Raw genomic sequence first — 16,967 nt, 5'->3', positions numbered from 1 at the left:
CTATGGTATCGAACGTCAAAATTTAATGAACACCCTAGTACATTGAAATCTTTCATCACTTATGTTAACAAAATGTCGTGCCTTTGTCTTCGGTGTGCCATGCTGCTATCGGCGGAACTTGAACTTGCAATGTGCTAATTAAATTTCTCGGAATTCATGAGTTTACAGGCAATCTACGGGTGAGGTAATAATATTGTAAAATCTCATTTCCAATCTGTGAACCTGCACGATAGATAAAGTGGCAATTGATAAGCAGCAGTGAAACCGAATCTTTTATAAATGGACGATACGATCGATAAAAATGCGCCAACGAAACAGGATGTAAGCTTGCACTCTTTGCATTGTAAACCATCCAATGTTTCAAACCAACCACAGTACGGGAGAGAGGTCTTATCAAGGTCTAAATCTTCACAATTTACTATTTTGACGCTATTTTTGACTGCCGTTTCGCCGTATAATCTAAAGCTCTGCGTCAATTATTGAACATCCAGATAAGGCGTTTCCTTTTCATGTTTTCCTTACATGTTTGTTTCCAAACTTATGCAAGAATTACGATTTTTAAAACAAACATCGGAAAAACATGCAATGGTCTTCGAAAGAGCGTACATTTGTTCTATTCCTTCTTCCTAAAATGGAAGAAAGTGTCGATAGCAAGAAGAAAGCAGCGCGATTGATTTTCTCCGCCGGTCATCTGTCTCCGGGACGCACCGCATCGTTTCCGCCACCCGTTTTAATGTGGGGCACTTTTAATCTTATCAGCTGGCCAAGGAGAAGCTGGCCTCCAGGTAGCACACAGCGCACGTTGTGTGCAAGCTTTGCCGTCGTAGAACATCGGCCAATTTGTGTATCGCTTTAATATGACATCATGTGCCGAAGGGGAGCGTGTTTGATTGTTTGATTGACTGCAGTTGCTTCTTCTTATTCATTGATTCATCTTTTGTGTTTTTCTATCTACCTTCACATCAGCATCCTTCACCACGATCACCTGAAACTGCCGCTGGGTTTCGCCTAAAAGGATGATGGCCAGCGATGCTTGAGCGGGTCCGGTTCGGTGGTTTTAGTGGCACGTATAAAGTAAGGAGCGCCGAGCTGGCTCGTGACAGGAAAGCGCAAACCAAGCCGGTGACCGTACTTTTCCTCGATGAAAGTACGCACACGTTCCACCTGGACAAGCGCGCCAAGGGCGCCGAGCTACTCGAGCTGGTCTACCAGCACGTGGAGCTGTCCGAGCGGGACTACTTCGGGCTGCAGTTTCCGTGCGCCACCGACGGCGGTGGTGAGCTTCCGGTGGCCGGACTGAGCAATGGTAGCAGCGGCGGCCACAGCCATAAGGATGCGTCCGGCTCGAGCAGCAGCAGTATTGGCGGCGCAAGTGCGGCCGGTGCCGGCACCACGCCAGCCGGCGGAGCCATCACTGCCAGCCTTCCTTCGGGACGGCACCCCGTAAGATGGTTGGATCCAAACAAACCGTTCCGGAAGCAGCTGAATGGTGTGCGTTCTAGTGGCCGTCGGTTGGCCATGATCAGGGGTAACGGTCACGGAGAGAACGGTGCTGGTGGCGGCCATCCGTACGTTCCTTTGCTCCTGTTTCGCGTCAAGTTCTACGTGACCGATCCGAGCCGGTTGCAGGAAGAGTACACACGCTACCAGTTCTATCTGCAGATCCGGCGGGACGTCTATCAGGGCCGGTTGATCGTTGGCCTGAACACCGGCTGCCTGCTGTCCAGCTACACCGTTCAGGGTAATGAGGCTGATGCAGCTTTTATAACATTGTGACTAACAAGTGATTAATTTCTCACCATTCAGCTGAGCTTGGCGATTACAATCCGCTGGAGCACACGCCCGGATACCTTAGCGAGCTGCAGCTACTGCCCGAGCAGACGGAGGAAGCGGAACACCGCATATGCGAACTGCACAAGCTACACCGTGGCCAGCTACCGGCCGACGCGGAGTTCAATTATCTCGATCACGCCAAACGGCTCGAACTGTACGGAATCGACTTCCACCGAGCGACCGTAAGTGGCCCGATAGCAGTGGCGCCGCATCGCTCATGGCGGCCGATTGATAACCATCGTTTTGTTTTTGTCTTTTCAGGATTCTTCAGGAAAAGAGCTGGCACTCGGTGTTTCGTCCGTCGGTTTGCTGGTTTATCAGAACGGGACGCGCATCAACACGTTCTCGTGGTCGAAGGTGGTCAAAGTGTCATTCAAACGAAAGGATTTCTTCATCCAACTAGCAAGGGAACCGGTGCGTTATCCATTTGCTGCCAATGGCGGTGGTGTTTGTAGTTCCCTTCACGTTGCATTGTTGTGTTTTCCTTCTCTTCCAGTCCGAACACTACGACACACTGCTCGGATTTAGCATGGGTTCGCACCGGAACGCCAAGCTGCTGTGGAAGGCTTGCGTGGAGCACCATTCGTTCTTCCGGCTAAAGAAACCACATCGTTCGCCGCGATCCTTCCTGCCACTGACACTGCGCTCCAAGTGCGTTCTTTAGTCTCTGCATTGCGCCGAATGTTCCGATCAACACTCACAAATGCATGTTCCTTCTCGTTAGATTCCATTACTCGGGTCGGACCGAACTGCAGGCCGTGACGGAGAGCCGACAGCGGGGCAAGGTGGCCAAGATTTTCATCCGGTCACCTAGTAAACGGTTGCTTACCATCTCGCAGCCACACTCACCACAGCTGAATGGCAACGGAGCTGACGGCAGCGGCAGCGGATCGTGCATCGAAGCCGGCAGTCAGAATGGAGGGGTGAATGCGACCGTCAACAAGAATCAGCTCACGCTGTTGTCCATCACGAAGGGCACACGCACGTACGACAAGGTTACCTCCAAGACGCCCTCGATACCGCGGAAGGCCTGGGAGCAGCAGAGTGATGAGTAAGTGACCGGAACAGTATCACGGCTCCTGACGTTGCTGCTTCTAACTTATTTCTTTCATATTATTTTCGCCCCCCAAAATCAGACCAACGTTCATTGAACATTGCGCGAACACTCGAGCTTCGATGCCGTTGTACGATTCTCCGCCCGCTTACGGTGGCCTCAATGGTTCCAGCGCCGAAAACGGCGCGCAACCGACGGACGAAGGGGGACTCGTGACGATCCACCTGACAGCGGACGAACAAGGTCGGTTTGGGTTCAACGTTAAGGGTGGCGTTGATCTTGGGCTTCCCATCGTCGTGTCACGCGTTGCCCCACACACACCGGCCGACAGGAGTACGCCACGGGTCTGCGAAGGCGATCAGGTGGTTCGCATCAACGGGCGTGACGTTGGCTCGATGATGTACGAACAGGTGGTCAGTTTGATTCGGGCGTCTCGCGAGTATCAGGGCGGTCAGCTACTGCTGACCCTCAAACCGAATGCCTTAATCGATTACCCGGAGGAGGAACCGCTCTACGAGTACGTGCCGGAAGAGAGTGACCTCGGGCGGGTGCTGAACGGTGATCAGCTGTTTACGCAGTCGTTGCTACTGCTACGCGACGGTCTCGCTTCCGGTGCCCTACTGGCGCAGTATGAGCAGCTCTACCGAAAGAACCCGGAGCTGGCCATCACCGAGGCACGCAAGACAGAGAATATGCCGAAAAATCGTTACCGTGACATATCACCGTGTAAGTAGAGACCGTGCCCGACACAGGATCGGGTGCCTCCTATGGCCACAGAAGGTAACGCGCGCCCCCTTTTTTTAACAGATGATTGCACGCGTGTGGTACTGCAGCATGCGGAGGGAGGCGATTATATCAACGCGAACTACGTTAATATGGAGATTCCGCCGGCGAGGACTACCAATCGGTACATCGCAACGCAGGGGCCGCTACCGACAACGGTCAACGATTTCTGGCGCATGGTGCAGCAGGAAAGCAGCCACCTGGTGGTGATGCTGACGACGGTGAAGGAAAGCGGCCGGACCAAGTGTCACCAGTATTGGCCCTCGGCAGACGACGATCCGCTCGTCCCGTCCGCTGGTCTGACCATCAACTGCCTGACGGAGAAAGCCGACGAAACCGGAAGCTTCGTGTTTCGCGATCTCGTGCTGACGGACGATCGGACGAACGAACGGCGTTCGATACAACACATGCAGTACCTGGCCTGGCCCGATCACGGTGTGCCGGCCGATCCGAATTTGTTTCTCCAGTTCACCGAACGGGTGCGATCGGCCCGTGAGACGACGCTGCCGCGAGAGATTGAGGCGTGCCTGAAGAACGTGAAGCTGCGCAGTGTGGACGACAACGGCGGACTGGACAACTCGGAGCGTCGTGTGTTGCACACGGACAGTGACGAAAGCCCGAGCGATATGCCTTCCTCGACGTCGGTGCACCAGTGAGTCTGCTCATCGAGGGGCTTTCATAGTAGAGGAACCGATTTTGATTTAATGTTTCGAATCAATCCTCCTTCTCACAGGTACATAAGCGCCTCGAATCCACCCATCATCGTGCACTGTTCGGCGGGAATCGGACGAACCGGAGTTCTTATACTGATGGACACCGCCTTGGCGCTGATGGAGGCGCGAGAACCTATGTATCCGCTGGATATTGTACAAGCGATGCGTGATCAACGGCCATGCATGGTGCAGAATGTGGTAAGTGTTTTATAGGGCGAAAAAACTACGGTCGGTCGTGTCCTAAGTTCCGTTAATCCATAATTCCTTTCGATCCATCAGGGTCAGTATCGATTCGTTTGCGAGTGCATTTGCGCGGCGTATCTCCAGCAGGCTACCAAGGTGGACCAGACCAGAGGGGATGTTACTGCATCTCCCGTGGCCGCCCCATCGTCACCCGTTGGCCCAGCACGGCTACCAAAGTCAATTCCAAGCATGGCTTCACCGGAGGAAACCGCCCTCGATACACCGGCAGACAGCGACACGAAGTCTCCACTAGCCGCCGATGTCGTCTCCGCAACACCACCGACAAACGACGGTGAGGATGGAGACCACCAGCGCCACCGGTATTAAGAACCCCTTCAGAGGTCCTGTGTGTGTGTGTTTGAGAAAGAAAGAGAGAGAGAGGTGCCTTTAGCAACACTATCGTAAGCGGTATTAATTTATTTCATTCATCATTTTACGAACGTATCACACTTCCCTGAGTTCGAACCATTTAATGTGTGACAACAACAATCGCCACCAGCTGCCGAACGGGAACGTTTTCAGTAGAATTTCGTTAACTATAAGCACCCCCTTCGCGCGGGGTTACCAACTCGTCGCAGAAGAACTAAGAAGCATGAAATTGTGATGATAAACAGTATACTTCAGGCAAAAACAGGTCGACCCGCGAGTGGCCGCGGTGGGAAAGAAGTGGCTTCTAGCAGCAGGGAAAAGAATAAACGAACAAATCGATCAATAGCACGAGCGCGGACACGTTCGAGTTAGTTTTTTTAGGGTAAGATACGCATAAACGTCCGAGGCGCACAGACCCCCCCCGAACAGGATTTCACTGTTTCGTGTTCGGTTCAATCAAATCGTCAGCTTCCTTCCATCTGCTGCTGTTGAGCTTGAGCACCACATCACCGTTCATCACACGTAATAAGTTTATTTCAAACTCTCTCTTGCTGCACACCGCAACGTTAAAGCGTAGGAAAAGATTTTTCTATATCATCGTTCATTCTGTAACTCCTATTTAAACCGCCGGGATGCTATCCGCGGGAGCGAGAAACGTACACACCCTACAAACCCGAGATTAACATTAACAAACCCCCGTCTGGTACAAGTTGTAGAGGCCACGATTAGCTTTTAAGAGACCAGTTTTCTGCAATTCTCATAACACGCATATTATTCGGTGTAAAAGGCAATGGAGAGCGGAGTAAAGCGAAGTATAAATGCAATATATTCGTCGCGTTAGTGAAATAGATTATTCGCCAGCCAGCGGATATAGTACGAGGGTTGTGTTAGATGTTTTTCAAACGGCGGAGGGAAACGAAACAACGTTTTTGGCCATACGGTTTCTTCCGTTGGTCGAGCGATTCGTCCCGATATCTTTAGATTGCATACGGCACCGTCTTAACTCAACGTCACAAAGCGCAGTGAGCATCGGTGTGTTGGGCAGAAGAGTGACGACCGAATTTCCCGGAAGAATTAGTACAACAGCAGACCGTTCGCACAAGTAAAAAAAAAAATGAACTCGAAGCGCATCGATCGATTATCATAAATATCATCGCGCTCTGCTACATCTGTTCGTTCGAAGGAATAAACCGAATTATTGTAGTATTGCGCAGTTCATCCGCTCTCAACACAGGCCTAGGGCAAACAGGAACGGGCCTTGGAGCATCGTGAGCGTATATCCTGTGTAATAGGCGAGTGACCCCGTTTTAATCATTACCGATATGAAATCGGCGAAAATATTATCAACTTTACGAAACGATGTGTTTTAACACCAGCCGTTGATGGGATGTTCTTTATTTTGATGACTACTGATGCGAAAGAAAACGGGTAGGTAACTATATTTTTGCAATTACAGTTGAATGCTGCTACTAAACTTTCTTAAAGCCTTCTGTGTTCTTATCAAGATAAAATTTTCGCTCAGCCTTACCGAACGGATTCAACGGCTCCTATGGCGATGCTCGATTGTAATTCAAATATTCAAATCATTCGATGTAAGCACAAATGTCAAACCTTCCGAAAAGCACCAACAGCTTATCAAAAGTACAAAATATTATTGGAATAATTAACCACTTTAGAGTACGCTTCTTTTCATATTTGTGTTGGATTATTATTTGAATATTTTAGCGAAGATAAGTCTAAACGCACACAAAATGTAGAATACCATTGGAGTGTCCCTCGGCCACTCATTTTGACATTTGCGATGACATTGGCAATGAAACTCGATTGTTTTGTTTACAATATTTTTACCCAAGATAAACATGATCCTTCGCTGATCCAAAAATGGAACTTATGTGTCTCTAAAAGTGTCGCGGAAACCATATCCTTGATCCTTTGCAGAGCTTGTTAGACGGTCGAATAATTGTAAATATTGTGACCGTTTAGTTGCACGCAAAGATGGATATATTTCACCTTCAATGCAGCGAGAGCCTCGGCTTTGATTCGATGGTAAGCGGCGAACTGGGGATGCAAAGTGCATTTTCTTGGTTCAGTACTTTAATTTCGAAACCCTTTGTCCATCCAGCTGTCTGCGAACCACCTTGGCTCCCCGGTACATGACGCTCCGGGTTCGCCCAACGCCCTCACGTACGCACCGTCGTCGCCCTACTTTGCGGCTTTCTCTCAGCCGCAGAGCTGTGTGGCGGCACCTCCCGGCACGTCCAGTGGACCGAATGACGTGATTCTGCCTAGCATATTTGTAAAAATCCCCACCCAAATCAACCAACAGTACCAGCAGCAGGAAACGGTCCGGCACCGGTCCCGCAATGCCAGCGAAATCAAGTGTGAAGATCGATCGGAAGTGATCAAAAGCGAAATAGCCGATCTGCGCTCGATCGTACCACAAGCTGTGTTGGCAGCTAGTGCACCGACGAACCAGCTGCCGGATGTGATCGGAAGCTATTTGAACGATGCCGTCGACCCGATCGGTGAACCGTTAATTTTGCGGTGCGATTACTGCCCGTTCGCTACGCTGACCGATGCGCGGCTACTGGAGCATAAGCAGGAGCATCACGACACGACGGTTGCCCGGATGCTTCGCGCTAGCTTCGACTGTCCCGTTTGCGAGAATAAGTTTTACAAGTGCCCGGTACTGGAGTTACACTTGCTAGAGGACCACGAAATGGCTAGAAACGAAGTGGCGCTGCTGATGAGTCGTGGCCGTCAAACGGTTTACGAAGGTCCGTCCGGTCCCTCCGTTCAACCGGTGCAAACTCCTTCGGCCCCAACGGCAACAACAATGGTATCTGAAACGCCACCAAACATGAGTCGCATCTACATCAAAGACGTTCAACTGCTCAAGAATCCGGGCGGCCATCAGTCGGTGAGTAGCGATCGTTTGCCACCACCGTTGCCGCAACTGCAATCAACTGCAGATCTTTCGCAGCAACCGGGAACCGCTGCTGGAGATTGTCAGCTGTTTGCACCGCCCTCCTGCGAGTCGCACAACCAACCCGGGCTGGACACGCTATATCCACAGCCAGAGCCAGGAGCAACGGGGAATGGGGGAAGTAAAATTTTCATCCGCAACGTTTCCCTCCTGCAGAGTGCAAACTTTGCACCGTCTTCGGAAAATATGCTTCGGACGAGCGGTACCACGAAGTATCGAAGCTTCATGAACGCCGCTGCTGCTGGTCACGATAGTTCCAATACTAATGCGTCACCTCCGATCGAGACCCCAAACGGAGCACCTGCACCTGTGGTACCGAGAGCCAATAGAATATACATTAAAAACGTCGATATACTGCGAAATCCGATCCATTCCGTCGATGGTGGTGGTTCTCCGTCAATGAGACCGGATGCAGCAGCAGTCACAGCCGGGTCGGAGACAGTGTACACCGACGTGTTGGAATGTAGTCGTGCGAGCAGCTGCGAAAGTGTCGTCTGCACCTCAACTCCACCACCGGCAGTTTCGGTAGCGGCAGCAGCATGCAGTATGGCACCCGCCACAATAATTCCGATGTCACAGATTATGCCTCCGGTGACACAGCATTACGCACCTTCGTGCAGCCTAATTTCGGCCCCATCGGCAAGCCTTGGTCCTGAGCTGGCCGTTACATTCAGCACGGCAGTCCAAAGTCAGCACCCGGAAGGTACGATCTTTTCCACGGCAAACGGGTTCCAAAGTGACCAAGGATCTTCCGTTGGCCAATCGGCGGGTCCGCAGAAGAGTAAAATTTTCATCAAAAACATTAGCGTCCTGAAGCAACCGACCATTCACCTGAAATCGGTCGACGAGGTCAATCTGATGACGTACGATGAGCTGCAGCTGCAAAATTTAGTTCCATCAATCATCGGCGATGATGGGCGGAGGCCGGAGCAACCGGATGGGAGTGAATCCGCACAATTTGCGGATATTCTGAACAGCAATGAGCTGCCGGACGGAACCCTAGACGGCTACGGTGGGCTACGGTATGAAGTGCTGAGCGAAGGCTGTACCTTCACCGAGCATCCCTTTCCGGGTGAGGCCAAGCAGGACAATTCGGCCGAGGCAAGCAACACTGCTGGCGGTGAAGGCAACGAAACACCGATCGATGAGTACGCCACGGATGGTGCCGATTTCCAGTCGGATGTGTTTCCTAACGATCTCATACATTTGCAACCGGCCAGTTCGACGGATGCATTTGATACGGGCACAAACGGAAAACCAACCACCGACGGGTGGCCGCCCGTAGATTCCATCAGTTCGTCGTCACTTTCACAAGATGTGCTCGTCGTGGTGGATCCCGTTCCGACCACTGATAAAATGCTGAAAGGAAGGCAGGAGGAAGAGGAAAGAGAAAATGCCATCGGAAGTGTCCTGGTGGAAACGGTTGACACAGTTGCACCACCTAATGGGAACCATGCGGACGAAACGACGACATCCGAGAACCAAACCACCTCCACCGATTCCACTTCCAAAAGTAATCCGCCGGAACGGGCGGGCGAAAGATCTAGGGCACGACTCTGCGGTCGACCTCGGGGACGCCCGAAGGGAGCGAAGCAAACGGGCATTACGAAACTGCGGAAACTGTACACCAACCTAACGCCCCACGAGGAAGGTTACAGCTGCGACCAGACCGATTGTGGTGCCCGTTTCCGGCAACCGGAGTGCCTCGAGTATCACCGCAAGTGTCACGCAGGGGACGCACCGAACGGTAACGTTTGCCCCGAGTGTGGTTCCCACGAGTTCCGCAACTGGCACACACTGCACACGCATCTGTGGCGCCAGCACGGGATCGACATGGAACTGCACGCGTGCCAGTTGTGCAGCTTCAAGACACCCGTCCTGGCGCGGCTCCTCAACACACACATGCTAATCCACTCGGAGGAGCGCAACTTCAAGTGTGGTGTCTGTGGGAAAGCATTCAAAAACAACAAACAACTTCGTAACCATCGCCGTTCCCACCGCGACCCTTCGTCGGTGGCACCCGGAGATGACGAGGGCACGGACGCAGAGGGCGCAGAGAAGCCACCGCCGAAGAGCAAACGGAGCAAAAAATCCGGCTCCACTGGCGCTAGCGAGACGCAGCAGCAGCAGCAGGCTGTGTCGCAGGTGAAATGTGCTAACTGCGCTCAACTATTTACCGGTCCCCGCCAACTGCGATCGCACGTCGAGGTGAAACACCCGGCGACGGTGGCACCGAATGCGACGGGCAAATATCGGTGTGCGCTGTGCGGGATGCTGTTTGAGACACGGTACCAACTCAACAAACATACGGCCAAACACTCGGACGAGAAGCGGTTCAAGTGCGAACACTGCGAGTACACCACCAACGAGCACAACGCATTCCGGCGCCACAAGATGCGCCACAACACGAAAGGGGCGCACCTCTATCAGTGCAGCCACTGCGAGTATACGTGCATCCAGAGCACGACCTACCGGAGGCATCTCGAGCGCAGCCACGTGGAGTTAGCGTCGAGCCTGCTCTACAAATGTGCGCTGTGTGCGTTCGTGTCCATCAGCGAGTCCAAATACCAGGCGCACCAGGCGAAGCACGGCCGCGATCCCGGAGCACGGCAACAGACGGTTCCGGACGGTCACGAAGATGAAGTCGAACATTCGGAGGAAGCGGATGAGGAAGACGAAGACGAGGACGAGCACGAACCGCTCACCGGTTCCCAGTGGTCAGACACTGACGGGTTGGGCGGGTTGGTGGACCAGCACCAGCGTACCTGTGAAAGTGTCAATTCCGATGTAATGATCGTAGACCCGAGAGAACCCTTGCCTGCTACGAACGACGATATCATGGAACGGACCGTTGCAGGCGGAAATGAGATCGATACCCCAATTCACATCGTTCAGCAACCCATCATCCGGCCAGCCATGTTTGCGAACAATCTCTCTAAGGTGGACAATTTCTATAGCTACCAGCAGCAACAACAGCAATTGCTGCAGCCAAAAATTCTTAAACTCACTGACCGATTACCACCGCACCGGGTGTCGCCACGGCACCGATCGTTGCAAGCGGCCATTCCGTCACAAAACCACGGGAGTTGTGTTGCTTCGGAGCTAACGCTACTGTCGGCCGTTAATGTAGTGGGCAATGGTTGCTACAGCAACCTGTTGCCCGTGCCATCGTCGATCGTCGGTGTCGGTGACCAGAAACAGTGCAATGGGGTTGGGTTAACGTCGGACATGGATTCTTTTTTTGGATCCGGTGAGGACGTTACCATGTCGGAGGTGCTTGCGGAGCCACCGTGAGCCGCCAGTTTGGCGTCCGGGAAAGATTTGAGCTCCGATCTGCTGCCGTCGTCGCTGAACGATACTAAAGCGCCGAATGATGCTTCCTTTAATGTGATACTAGAATAGTGTAACAATAAGAACTTGTTTGTAGACTCCCTTCGCATATGTGACCGTACCCTAATTTCAACTAGAAGCATTTTAAAGCGAACAATAGAAAAATATAATTTATTCATTTACTTGTCTATCCTTACTTTATAAATTGAGTTAGTTTTGGTTCCATTGCCTATCATAGATGAAAGGGGACAGAAAAGTTACCAAACAACGCCTTATCCAATGTACAATCATTACCAAACACTTAAGATAAGCTTCAAACACAGTAAGAAATCGTGGTTGCGACCTACCTTGCGCAACAAAACAGCCCCAGGCCCCTTTCGTCACATGTCCTACAACTCCAACACACAGAAATGTGGCCCTCCAGGTGGGTTCCGTTATGCAAAAATCAGTTTTTTTATTGGAAAAAATATACCGGAAAAGAACATGCGCTTGGTTCGCAACATTTAGGACACAGTTTTAGTTCAAGGGCCATCTTATGTGTAAAGGCGAACGGTGTGGTCTGCGCCGGACGAGAAAAGCCAAGGTTGCGTTGGGTGAAACACGACGTCAAACACGGCAAAATCATTCACGCGATCGTGATGCTCGAGCCGCCGGAGTGGCACGATCAGCGGATTCTGCAGCAAATCACTGGGGGGAGAACACAACAACCAAATAAAGAATTCCGTTACTACAACGAGCGTAATCAATGAGACTCACTTGTAAACCATTCCATGGGAAACGATCACGCTACGATCGTCACTCGCGGACGCGAACAGCGGGTAGCGTAGATGGAAGGCAACGTTTCGAACGGCCGAGTTATGGAGCCTCAGCTGTTGGTACGGTTTCGTGGACAGATCGAGGTCGAACCACATTAGCTTCTTCTCGTACGTGCCAATCACCAGATTGTCCCCCTTCGGGTGGATCGCCATGCTGGAGATCCACTTGCAGCCGGGGAACAGCTTTTTTAGCAACTCTTGCTTCACGAGATCATACACTCGTACGTGCCGCTGAGTCTAAGGGGAGCGAAAGGGCACAAATAAGTCAGTGAGCGGTTCCGGTTCTTCTGGCAATCTCGCAACTTACCGCCACGAATAGACAAGGTTTAACCGGATGGAATAGAATGCACTGTACCAAGCCCTTGCTCTTCGAAAACGGCAACTGCGACCGTCGCTTGGACAGCTGATGGATCAGGACCGACCGATTGGCGGCATCGGGCATGACGGTGGCAAAGTAATCACCTCGACCGTGCCACACCACTTGCTTTACGTCCCGGAAGTGTGTGATCGCAATCCGTACGCCGGCCTTCCGGTCTTCCTCCGTCACTTCGGTCCACTGAATGGCGGTCCGGATGCGCTCGTTATCGATCGTATCGGCACGCGGTGCTTCTTCCAGCAAATCGTCCATCTTCTTCACCAGCAGGTGATCGCCGACCTTCGGGTTGATGAGCAGCACTCGTTTTCCGCTCGCCACGGCAACGAGCGAAATCTTCCCATTCGGACACCAGGCGACCGAGCGCACAATGTCACCGGTCGGAATCGTGCGAATGCAACGTGCGGTTGCGATTTCCCAAACTGCAAAAAACAAGCTCGTTTAAATTCATCCACTTCGAATTTGATTCCTTACTTACTTTTAACCGTGTGATCGTCAGAACCGGTGACCAAATACTCGCCGTGCGGCTCTACGCTAATCGAGCGCACCATCCCGGTGTGGCCGTTGTAGACAAGATTCTGCTGCGTCGGGAAGGGCTGCAGATCGCGCGGTGATGGTAGCTTCGGTACCAGGTACTCCGGACCGACCGTTACGCGGGTGCGCTTGCCACGCGGACACAGGTACAGATCCAAACAGCGAATAAAGCGCTCCTTTACGAACTTATCGTACGCCGGTACCTCCCGCAGACTGCGGAACTTTTGCGGTACAAAGTGTAGCTTACGTTTCCACGGTTCCTCCTCGTGGCGCTTCCATTCGGCCATCTCGTGCTCGTTGAACAGATACTCCGGCGGCGGATTGTACGACTCTGCGTGGTGCGGAAGCGGACGCTTCGGCGCGGTCACGTGATCGTGGATACGGCGCATCTCCTCCTTGCCGTGATCGGTCTCCCACAGCATGTAGAACTTTGGACCCTTGCGGGCCGCTGCCAACCGTTCCGTTTCGGCGCGCGTCTTCGCCCAACCCATCTTCAGGGCGTGCACCATGCGGCCAATCTTTTGCCGCTCGGCTCGACTCGGCAGAAACGAGCGCTTGCTGTCGGGAATGTTGCGTATCGGCATTGTCTCCACCTCGGACGTGAACCACTCGACCCACGGTGCATGTTCGTCGTACTCACCGTCCGGATTGCGACCGGCCATAACGCGTTTGATCAGCGCAACATCCTCATCGGACAGCACTACCTTCTGGCCAGTCTGGGGATCGCGCACCGTGCGCCAAAAGTTTGGATCTTCCATGCGCTTCATAAAGTCATCGATCGCATCACCCTGTTTGGGTTTGATGATGCGCTTTGCGTCCCAATCGTAACCGACGTGCTTGTACTCGTCGTACCAGTGCATCGGTATGTTGCCGACCGTGTTACGGACGTCCTCTTCGTCCGATGTGTCTCCACCGGCGTACTCGTCCTTCGGTTTGCCCTTGCGTTGCGGTTCCGGTGGAAACACGCTGACGCCGCGGGTTTTCTTCGCTACCGTGCTACCCAGCACTTTGGCAATTTCCTTCAACTTTGGCCCATCATCATCCTCATCGTTGGCCGCATCATCCTCCTCTTTTTCGTCTTCCTTTCCGTCGCTTTCTTTTTCTTCCTCGTCCTCGCTGCTGTCGTCACCGTCTTCTTCCGGCGAGCTGTCGCTATTCACATCGTCCGCCGATTCTGCTGCTTCGTCCTCCCCTGGTTCCTCCTCGTCTTCCGTACCTTCTTCGTCTTCCAATTCTTCTTTTCCATCCTCACCCAACTCCGCGGTCTCGTCGTAGTCGGAATCTACACTCTCGAAGCTCAGCACCTCATCATCGTCGTCGTCGGCAAACTCCCCTTCCGAGTCGCTGCTGTCCTCATCACTTCCAATCTCAGCGAGTAGATTTTCCTGCAAACGAAAACCAAAGGAACGGTCACTTCGGTTCAGTCTCCCGAACGATCCGACGAATCCTTACCTTGTCCGATTCGTAATCGCTTTCGGAGTTCGCTTCGGCTTCCACTTTTGATGCCGCATTTTCCGCCGCCGCTGCCGTTTTCACCGTACCGCTGTCGACCTTCCGTTTTGTAGCGTTCTTTTTGTTGGCAACCATGTTGGCGGACGGGTCGTGTAAATCTTTAAAACAGCAACGAATGCTATTTCTCACCGCGGACAATTGAAACGCACGTGCAGCGTGATGTTTATGCCGGCTGACAGCGCTACAGGGTGACTCGTGGTACTGTCAAACAGTTCTGGACATCGTAACGCTTCGTAACGTAACGAGCTGGTGCGTTACGGGACAAGGTTGGGCAAAACGACAAAATAAAGCGTCGAAAGAAATTCAAATTAGTCGCTCAAAATTTATTATCAGCCTGAGTACCTTGTCGTCTCAATGTGCCTTAAAAGCTACGTCTTGATTCGTTGAAGTAATTTCATACTCGCATGTATAGCCCCAGAAAGGAATCTACCGAGAGAGTAGAAACTGCATCCAAAATTTGGTCACAATCCTGGCCAGGAAAATGCCACCACAGAATGTGTACAAATATCAGCAAAGGACACACATGGGCCGTCGTAGTTCACTACGAACCCTAGTATGACCCCGCGTACCGTGCGGGTAAAAGAGATATGGAATGATGTCCGAACGAGAAAGCGAGTGAGCGAATCTAGCTACACGGTTACAGTCCGGGAAAACTCTTGAGTACAGACGGTATACGCTGCGAAGGAGAGGAAAAACAACACATTGAAGGGTAAGATCGCGCCACCAGCTGTTGCAGTGGTGGTAGTGGTGCGGCCACTGGCAAGAGTATAGTTCAGTTGGTCGGTCGTGAAAAACTCGCTGGCACGCGGTTTTCTTTGTGGGAAATGAGCGCCCGCTCGCGCTCACGGAGAAAGTGTGAGAGTTTCGGAGACGCGAAGAGGAAGGATGTTCTAAGCCATGTGTGCGTGTGCGACAAGCACAGTACGATAATTGGAGCGTAAGCACAAGAGAAAGAGATAGAGAGAAAAAGAGAGCGGGGGCAGTTTTCCACGAAAAGTGCTGTGTAGTAGGCGACGAGTTGGAGTTAGCTTAGTGTCAGCGGGCTAGTAAGTAGTGCAGCGCGTTAGCAGTTAAAAATAATTGCTCCTTTACGACTGACCGTATGGCGTTGGGGAGCAGTAACCAGCGCTAGTGGATCGCCTGCAGGGTGGCTAGTTTGTAGAAGCGACACTGCCGAATCTCCCAGCAACGGGCAGAACGGTGCCAAACACACAGCGCTACCCCAGCATCGTTGGCAGCATTTTTTTAATTCTTCCACCACAGCAGGCTGGCTGTCAGGAAAAGTCACAGTAGAAGCGAGAGAGAGAGCAAAAAGGAAAAACTTTCAGTAAGTATCGCTTAATAACCGTTCGTGAGAGAGAGCGTGTGTGAGCCCAAGAAAGAGAGAGACGGATAAGCAGTGCGCCAGAAAGTGAGTAATAAAGCGCGAGAGTAAAAACAGCTCCCCCGCCCCCTGGGTGGGGGGGCAAACTGCAAGGAGGAGTACGCTCTGGAGCGAGCGCGAGAGCCACACGCCTCGTTCGTCGTGAATGCTCTGTCCACTTCCTTCGCGTGACGGTGTGTGGATGTGCAACATTCCCTCGCTCCTCGTGTGTGTGTGTGTGTGTGCGCTCGCGTGTAGTGTGTAGTTAACGCCATATTGGTTTTTGTTTCGCCCCGCAACGAAACGATCGAAACTGGGCGCTCGCACAAGATCCGTGAATTTGGCGTGAAAATTCGGCCCCGTGCGGATCGTGACGGCCCCTTGACCGAAAGCGTGGGCTCTAGCGTCGGTGCCTGCAGCCCGTGCCCGTGCCAGTGAGTGAGTGAAGGTGGTGGGCTGCCCCCCAGTTGTGTCCTTTCTGTGTGGCGCTTGGCGCGAGCGAGCGAAAGTGGAACTTCCGGAAGCATCCGGCGGCCGCGGCGATTGGCGCGATCCGTGCCCTGTTTAATGTTCTGAGGTGCATAAGGGACTTGCGATCCCCCCGAAGTGGGTGTTTACTTTTGCCACCTTGAACAAGACAAGGCACTGGGTACCCCCGGAACGCTGCTTGGGCGTAGGGCAGCTGCCCAGAGTTTCGGGCAAAGGGCATTCGAGGGTTGTTGGGGTGGACCTCGTAGTGACTCGTGGCTCGGGTGAGTGAGCGTCGAGCAGCAGCAGGTGGTGTCACGGCACGGCCCAGGTGGACAAGCCCACTCGATGACTGTGGCCTTTCGGTGCCCGGATGCCACCCGCAGCGCTGCATGGGAGTGGATCCTGACCTTTCCGTGTGCCGCCGCCCCCGGGAACGGGTTTTGTCCACCACCACGCACCGTGAACTGTAGCAGCTGCAGTTCCCACACCCACTACGCTGCGGTGTGTCCGTGTCGTCCGTGCCGTGTGTTTGTCAAGGGTGGTTCTCTCCGTGAAAAGGATGCAGCAGCAGCCAGCATGCTGTCTGCG

At 52.7% G+C, this 16,967-nt stretch overlaps 3 protein-coding genes across 3 annotated transcripts; 2 read left to right on the top strand and 1 right to left on the bottom strand.

Annotated features, from left to right (window-relative positions):
- The first annotated feature begins 1,029 nt into the window (after positions 1–1,029).
- On the top strand, positions 1,030–6,325 carry LOC128269191 (tyrosine-protein phosphatase non-receptor type 4). Its single transcript, XM_053006585.1, has 9 exons — positions 1,030–1,741; positions 1,807–2,015; positions 2,095–2,247; positions 2,330–2,484; positions 2,558–2,884; positions 2,970–3,613; positions 3,695–4,322; positions 4,404–4,581; positions 4,663–6,325. The coding sequence occupies exons 1-9, from the start codon at positions 1,030–1,032 to the stop codon at positions 4,951–4,953; spliced, it is 3,297 nt and encodes a 1,098-aa protein (XP_052862545.1). The 3' UTR covers positions 4,954–6,325.
- Positions 6,326–6,990: 665 nt separating this feature from the next.
- On the top strand, positions 6,991–11,275 carry LOC128279038 (uncharacterized). Its single transcript, XM_053017758.1, has 2 exons — positions 6,991–7,041; positions 7,118–11,275. Exons 1-2 carry the CDS (start codon positions 6,991–6,993, stop codon positions 11,273–11,275), a joined length of 4,209 nt encoding a protein of 1,402 aa, XP_052873718.1.
- Positions 11,276–11,828: 553 nt separating this feature from the next.
- LOC128278363 (ribosome biogenesis protein BOP1 homolog) lies at positions 11,829–14,620 on the bottom strand. Its single transcript, XM_053017081.1, has 5 exons — positions 14,486–14,620; positions 12,978–14,418; positions 12,434–12,921; positions 12,068–12,363; positions 11,829–11,998 (listed from the first exon to the last, which is right to left on the bottom strand). The coding sequence occupies exons 1-5, from the start codon at positions 14,618–14,620 to the stop codon at positions 11,845–11,847; spliced, it is 2,514 nt and encodes an 837-aa protein (XP_052873041.1). The 3' UTR covers positions 11,829–11,844.
- Positions 14,621–16,967: the final 2,347 nt, after the last annotated feature.

Source organism: Anopheles cruzii, chromosome 2, assembly GCF_943734635.1.
Source record: "Anopheles cruzii chromosome 2, idAnoCruzAS_RS32_06, whole genome shotgun sequence".
Lineage (NCBI taxonomy): Eukaryota > Metazoa > Arthropoda > Insecta > Diptera > Culicidae > Anopheles > Anopheles cruzii.
Note: the sequence above shows the minus strand (reverse complement) of the source record. Positions and strands in the feature narration are given on the sequence as shown.